At 54.4% G+C, this 7658-nt stretch overlaps 1 protein-coding gene across 1 annotated transcript; it reads left to right on the top strand.

Annotated features, from left to right (window-relative positions):
• Positions 1-537: 537 nt before the first annotated feature.
• TENT5B (terminal nucleotidyltransferase 5B) lies at positions 538-7502 on the top strand. The gene is made up of 2 exons (XM_039854255.1): positions 538-1001; positions 5645-7502. Exons 1-2 carry the CDS (start codon positions 738-740, stop codon positions 6665-6667), a joined length of 1287 nt encoding a protein of 428 aa, XP_039710189.1. The 5' UTR covers positions 538-737; the 3' UTR covers positions 6668-7502.
• Positions 7503-7658: the final 156 nt, after the last annotated feature.

The following is a 7658-nucleotide window of genomic DNA, read 5'->3' as shown; positions in this document are numbered from 1 at the left end:
GTTTACTCTGAGTTTGCTACTTTTCTTCGACTCTGGAAGATTGCAGGAAAGCAGGAGGAGCGCTGATTGGGGTTGAACAAGCAGCACAATCTCTCTGGGCTTCTAAAACTAGCTGATGACTAGGGCCAGGCCAGGTGCTTACTAAATTCCTTCTAGAGCCAAAAAATAGACAGAAAACAAAAACAAAAACAAAACCTGGGATTTCTTAGTGGTCTAACTCCACTACAAACTCCACTGGTCACTTCCCTCCCTCTTGCCGCTAGAGGTCGCAAGTCCCTTTAAGTCCAAGCTCTGCTCCGCTCAATTTGCGGGCCAATCACCGTGAGCAGAAGTTCTTTAAGGACCAAAGGAGGGAATTCAGCCCGAAAAGGAGGGCGGGGCAGGGGCGAACCTTCCAGCCAATCGAAATCTTCCTGGAGACCAGTGACTCGCGTGCAAAGCTCTGTTGACCAATGGCAGGGGCGTCAAGAGGAGGAGCGGCTCCCGCTGTATGACAGCTGCTGGGACCAATAGGCAAGTCGCCCGCGGCCTATAAGAGTCAGCTGGGCCCGGGGCGACAGACTTTAGGGTCGGTTGGTCGTCGCTGTTGCAGGTGTGCCCTGGGTTTGCCTCTCTGGTCGCTGCCGTCCGGTCCCTGCAGCCGCGCCCCAGCCTTGGCTCCGGCCCAGCTGCTCTCCCTGCCCTCCTTCCTTTAACCACCCCCCGATTTCTGCCGTCGGGGCCCCGGGGCCGGCTTAATGATGCCGTCGGAGAGCAAAGCTGAGAGCCCGGACCGGACGGCTACGCAGGTGGGGACGGCTGCGGCCTCGGCGGTGACCACGGCCGCCCAGGCAGGCGGCGGCCCCGACCCGAAGGCCTCATCGGCCTCCCTCGGACGGCACCTGAGTGGGCTGGGCTGGCCACAGGTGAAGCGGCTGGATGCGCTCCTGAGCGAGCCGATTCCCATTCACGGGCGCGGCAATTTCCCTACGCTGAGCGTGCAGCCCCGGCAGATCGTGCAGGTGAGAGGTCGCTGGGCGGGGGGCCCGGAGTCGCTATCCTGAGGTTCTCATGGCCGAAAGGCACCCGGAGTTTATTCAATTTGCTGGACAGCTAGGGAAAATGAGGCTCAGAGAGGGACAGGGGCTGTAACAAAATCGCACAGCATTGATAGTAGACCATAACCCTCCCCCTTTCACCTCATAGTCCTTTCCCACTTAGCTTTCCCGTCCCGGGCACCTGGGGAGCCGCAATTCCCCTGGACGATTCACCCAAGTCCTGGCTTGGAGAGGGAAGGAGAATGAGGGGGGACCCAGAGGCAGAGGAAGAATAGTCCCTACCGCAAGGACAAAAAATGCCAGGCAGCCCTGAATGGGTAGGTGTGCGTGCCTGGGTCCAAAATAGTTCTTTTCATCCTCAAATATCATTCCTGGGCCTCACCCCCTCACCCCTTCCCTCTCAAGGTTCTGGAGGCAGACTCTGTCCTATGTTCCCACAGCCCTTGGCTCAAGAGTCCCCTAGCTAGGTGGAAAAGCCTAGAAATCCTGACGAGAACTGCCTCCCTCTCCAGACCAGACCTGATGCAGGTATGCTGGAAGGCAACCTCAGGTGTCCAGTTTGGGTGTTTCTCCCCTTTCCCACGATTGGAAGCAAAGGCCATCCCCCATTCCAAGCCCCATTTCTGTCCTGAGGAGCCCAGGAAGAGAATTCTGGCAAAGCCTCTCTTCTTCCTCAGATTCCCTCTTCCCTTTACCTGACCCTCAGCAACCCTCGAATTGCTCTTTCATCTGTATGCCCCAGGCACTATCATACTCTGAAATACCAGAATATGGTCATTGTTGTACCCATTTTATAGCTGGGGAAGCTAAGGTCCCAAGAGGGACAGTGAGCTGCCTAAGATTGCCTAAAGAGGTGAAAATCAAACCCAGAGAATTTTGGGTCTTTCCATTAGCAGCTGCTGCAGGTTCAAAGTGTTTCCACCCCTTCCCCAGCAGCCAAGATTCAACTTCTAGGTCTTAAGGGTGTCTTCTGGTAAAACAAACAAACCAGGAAATCAGCCACAATTTCTGTGCATTTCTGCCAGCAGATGGACTTTCTTCCTGGGAGGTAGCCCCCAAGTTAGGTAAAGCAGGTCATTCCCCTGCCCCCTGCTGCCTTAGCTTCCAGAGTGGGGGAGGGATGCTCACTGGGGGATTTACCTTGCCCTCCCTCCCAAAGAATGGGGAGGGGGTAGGGGCAGATACCTCAGGGCTGACTCATCTGCAGCCCAGTGGCACCTCACAGAGGCATTCCTCTGCTGCCCGCTGTCATGGGATAATTAGGTAACCAGTTTCTCTCCAGGACAGTCAAGTCAGGTCAACCTTAGGGCCCCAACTGCTGTGCCTCCAGGACTGTTGTCCCAGGCACGGGGAGAGAGGATGGGGGAGCACAGTGTGGCAGCTCCCCTCTGCAGGCACAAGGGGCGCTCTGGAGGGTAAGTCCCTGCTCTTGTCAGTATGGTCCAAACTGCCTTTACTGCTGCCTGCTCGGTGCCAAGTCCTGTTCAGGACACGAGGACACAGAATATGACCGGGACACAGCCTCCTACCTTCCAGGTGGAGGAGACTGCAGATCAATAAGAGGTGACTCTACAATGCAATAATCATAGATAATAGTACAATGTCTTCCTAGACAAGGGTCAGAGACAAAACAGAGCTGCTGGCTCTGGCATCAGAGACTTCAGAGCTGGACTGGGAGGTTTTGGACATCTGACTTCAGGGTTTGGACCATCATCTTTTCTCTCTGCTGGGCTCAGTGTCCCCATCTGTTCAATGGGGATGGGTTAGACTGCTCTCCAACACCCTTTCTGATTCTAGAATCCAAAGGGAACAGGTGCCTTCACCTGGCCTTTACAATTGCCTCCACAGGGAAGAAAGACCATCTCCTGGCAGAAATCTGAAGCTGGCAGCTTCACAAGCTGTTGGGAAATGTGTGGTGGGGGTGCCGCTTGTTGACTTGGGGCTTCTCACTAGTGCTGAGTTGCCCCACAGTATAAGAATTGGAATCTTTCTCCTCCTGTACCTCACAAGGTTTCACCTGCAGCAGCAATCTGAGCAAGTAGAAATGCTGTTCTTGTTTGAACCTAGGCTAGAGGGACCCACTCTTCTATAGGAGGCCCCCTGCCCTCTGGGAGGCCTGGTTCTAATTATAAGCTCAGCCATTTATTGGCTGTGTGACCTTGGATAAGTCCTTTGCTCTCGCTGGGCCCAGAGGATTGAATTAGACAATCTGATCTCTCCAGGGGCAGCCAGAGGGCCTGCATTAGGCAGCTTCGAATGCAAGGTTTATAAGCATGCTGGCTAGCAGCCCCTACAGTCTCCCTGCAGGTCTCAGCAGTGTCCTGGGAGCAGAGTGTTTTTGGGAGGGCCTTGGCACAGGAGAAAGGAGGGTGCAGCCACTGCCCCCTCTATGGCTAGAAAGTCTGATTCAGGAGGTTCTGAGCTGCCCTGCAGTCGTTGGGTGTGGCAGTATCTGGGGACCGCCTGCCAAGCTGGCTATAGTCATACCTGGGAAAGAGACAACAGCCAGCCCCATAACCTGACGCAGGCGATTTAACAAGGGTACTGCTACCTACTCACCAGGCCAGATGCCATACCCTGGAGTGGGCATCAGCCTGGGAGCAGGAGCTGGCACTGAATAAGGCTTAGTCAGCTCTAATGAGACTTGGGGAAGGGGCTGGTTTGCTCTGCATGTCTGACAAGGTCTTTGGCCCATTTCTCTCCTCGGCCTACATGGACACAGCTGCCAGGGTGTGGGTTAGAAGTCCCACAGGCTGGACCGCAGCAGCTGACCCCTTTCCTCCAGCCTCCCCTGTCTGTCTGGCCAAGGCGTCCCAAATCTTCCTGCTCCCCAACTACTCTCATCCTGGGCTTCGGTGACTAGAGGATCAGCCTCACTGTGAAATTTTGAAAGTGAGAGAGGATTAGAACCCTAGTTTCTAATCTAGGCTCCTTCTGAACCGTGGGATAGTAACGTGGTAGAAAGAGGATGGACTTTAGAGTCAGCTGTACCTGGATATGAAGGCACCTCTCCTTGACCTTGGGCAGGTTACTTCACTCCTGTGAGCCTTGGTGTCCCCATCCATCCCTTGGAGATCATAAAGGCTTAACCCCTATAGATTCTGGTAAGAAGGTCCAGTGCCTGGTACTCAATAGGTGCCTAATCAACGTTCCTTTTCCCCTCCCCCAGCTGTCCCCCCTCCCCCCATCAAGTTCCCGATGGCCAGTTGCTTACCACCCACAGCCATGACAGTACCTTCCCCTCGTCAAGATCCTCCTCCCGGAAGCCTTCCTGGAGGGAGCCGCCCGCCTCAGATTGCCCCACTGTGGCTTGCCGCCTCAGCACTTAGGTGCATTCTTTGCAGTAATTCCCTGGGAGGCAAGAAGGGCAGCCTGGCTGGTGCTGACTTGGCAGCAAGGGTTGCAGAATCACTCAGGGTAGGTAGGAATGCTGCCTGGTCACTTTCAGGATAGTGTACAAAGTACTCCGGGTTGCTGAGAAAATTGAGTGTACAGCCCAGCTCCTCTCTCCTCTCTCCTCTCCACCTCATCCTAGGCCCTGGGAGACAGGTTCTGGAATCCAAAGGAAGCAGGTGCCTTCATCTGGCCTATACAAATGCTAGAGGAGCAGGTTCAAGATGACTTGTAGGTTTACCTGTCATGTTCCTGTGTCAACCGGTGGGGTCCGCTACATCTCTTCCAACTTGGTTTGGGGGGCTTCCTGAGATCTTGACCCATCCCCTCTCCTAAGAGCAGAAAGGGTCTGGGTTTTAACTTCCAGCTCTGCCATTTCTGAATGGCTTCCCCTCTGAACCATAGATATTTTACCACTGTAAGCCTCAGTTTCTTCATCCCAAAACCGAGTATAATATTTGCCTTAGTGGGTCCTTGTAAAGATTAAGTGAGTGTCTCATAGTCGAAAGAACATGCATGAACTTGAGAATCCAACTCACCTGAGTTCTAGTCTCAGCCTGGCCATTCTCTAACCTTAGACATGTTTCGTGACCTCTCTATGCTTCAGGTCTCCTATCTGTAAATTGGGATGGTAATATTCAAACATAGGATTATTGTAAGGAATGATGTAGTAATAAGTGTGAATTGACAATTATATTCCCAACACATTTGAGCAGTTTGCATCATGCCTGGCACAGAACTAAGTGTTTTACTTGCAGTTTTAAAGAGGTAGAATAGCCTAATGGTTAAGACATGGGCTCTAAGTTTAATTCCCAGCTCTGCATTCACCAGCTATGTGACCTTGGGCAAGTTGCCTAGCCCCTTTGAACTTCCATTTTCCCATCTGTAAAGTAGGAATGATAGTACCTACCTCACAGGGTTATTGTGAGAATTATGTGAGTTTATATCCTAATATATAAAGTGCTTAAATCAGGACCTGGCTTTTAGTAAATTCTATGCTTGTGTTTGCTATTCTTTCTGAGGTTTTCCTCCAAATGGGCCATTCTCCAAGTTAGGAAATCATGGCTTAGAGAGTTAAATGTCTTTCCAAAGGCACGACAGCTGATAAGTGTTCAACAGTGGTTGATGTCATCTTCACTGTTACAGAGAAGCCCATAATGGACCCCAGGGGCCCAGACTCCTGACACCGCTCCCTCTTGCTGTCCCATCTGCAGGTTGTCCGCAGCAGCCTGGAGGCACGGGGACTGCGCGTGCATGGCGTGCGGCTACACGGCTCAGCTGCAAGCCACGTGCTGCACCCCGATAATGGCCTGGGCTATAAGGACCTGGACCTAGTATTCTGCATGGACCTGCCCAGCGAGGCATCCTTCCAGCTGACCAAGGAGGTGGTGCTGGCCTGCCTGTTGGACTTCTTGCCAGCCGGTGTGAGCCGGGCCAAGATCACGCCACTGACACTCAAGGAGGCGTACGTGCAGAAGCTGGTGAAAGTGTGCACGGACACAGACCGCTGGAGCCTCATCTCGTTGTCCAACAAGAGTGGCAAAAACATGGAGCTCAAGTTTGTGGACTCGGTCAGGCGCCAATTCGAGTTCAGTGTAGACTCCTTCCAGATCATCCTGGACTCCCTGCTGCTCTTTGGCCAGTGCTCATCCACACCCATGTCCGAGGCCTTCCACCCAACAGTGACAGGAGAGAGCCTGTACGGGGACTTTGCCGAAGCCATGGAGCACCTGCGTCACCGAGTCATCGCCACTCGCAGCCCCGAGGAGATCCGAGGTGGTGGCCTCCTCAAGTACTGCCACCTCCTGGTACGGGGCTTCCGGCCTCAGCCCAGCACTGATGTAGGCGCCCTGCAACGCTACATGTGCTCCCGCTTCTTCATTGACTTCCCAGACCTGCTAGAACAGCAGCGCACCCTGGAACGCTACCTGGAGGCCCACTTCAGCGGGGCCGACTTGGCCCGCCGCTACGCCTGCCTGGTGATGCTGCACCGTGTGGTCAATGAGAGCACCGTGTGCCTGATGAGCCACGAGCGCCGCCAGACACTGGACCTCATTGCCACAATGGCGCTCCAGGCACTGGCTGAGCAAGGCCCGGCTGCTGCGGCAGCCCTGGCCTGGCGCCCTCCAGGCCCCGACGGCGTTGTGCCTGCCACCGTCAATTACTACGTGACCCCTGTGCAGCCTCTGCTGGCCCGGGCCCACTCCTGCTATCCCACCTGGCTGCCTTGTAACTGACTCGGACCTTGGCCAGATGAGATGGGGCCTTCCTGGATGGAGTGGGGCCTCCAGGAGTGTGTGGAGGACATGACCAGAGACAGGCAGCCTGTGCCAGGTGGCCCCGCACAGATTCTCCCAAGTGAGGCCCCTATGGGCTTAGGGACAAACTGGGGTTCTTGGCAGATGGACCCTTTGCTTATTGCACCACATTTTAAACCAGCATGATCGTTGAGTACAAGAGCTATTTGTCTTGGGGGTCAATTGCCTCCAGGAGACAAAGCACGTTTGAGGTGATAGCCTAAATGTCCATCTTGGGTTGATTTCTGTGGCCTAGAAAGAGTCTTTTTGGCTAGGGCCAGCCCACGGTGATCCCAACAGCCTCTGAGGGCCTGCAGCCCACACAATGGCTAAATATGATATGTTATGGGAACTAGTCACTTTAGGTCAGGCTGGGCCACTAACCAGGCCTGGTGGTCCAACCTGGCTAATCACTGGGAGAGGGGAAACTGAAGCATGAGGCAGATGCCTGAGTTTGGAGAGGGATATGTTTGGCTCAGTCCCCTAATACTCCTAACCCAAGCTGTCAAGGTTTGTGGTGGGCAGGAGCCAAGTGGCCTGGGGTGGGACACAGCCCGTGACCCTTCTAGGGTGTTGCTCCCTTCCACCATGTCATGAGGAGATCTCCTGCCTGGGAGCTTGTTCTTCAGAGGGCGTGGGGCCTGAAGTGGCCACAGTCAAGTGCTCCCACCCCGCTGGCCTGGTAGCAGGGTCCTCACCTGGAGGAGAACCATGCCCCACCTCCTGTTACTATTTTGCACTTTTAACACCTGCCAATAAAGATTGTCTACACTGAGCTTAGCACCACGCTTTCTCCTGGGAGATCGACCTTCCATGGCTGTGATGGCTGTAGCTGCCTCTCGCAGCCTGAGTCTGGCTTATATTGTGGGAGGGGACAAGGTGTGGGGGGTGTCTGAGTCCTGGGCTATGGCTGGGGGAATGCCCCTCCTCT

Source organism: Pteropus medius, unplaced genomic scaffold (assembly GCF_902729225.1).
Source record: "Pteropus medius unplaced genomic scaffold, Ma_sr-lr_union100, whole genome shotgun sequence".
Lineage (NCBI taxonomy): Eukaryota > Metazoa > Chordata > Mammalia > Chiroptera > Pteropodidae > Pteropus > Pteropus medius.
This window is presented reverse-complemented; position numbering and strand designations above follow the sequence as displayed.

Bases quoted from the DNA above. Each gene is read 5' to 3' on its own strand.
- TENT5B (XM_039854255.1), top strand. From the start codon at position 738: ATGATGCCGTCGGAGAGCAAAGCTGAGAGCCCGGACCGGACGGCTACG. The intron at 1,002-5,644 runs GTGAGAGGTCGC...TCCCATCTGCAG, and splicing joins AGCCCCGGCAGATCGTGCAG to GTTGTCCGCAGCAGCCTGGA.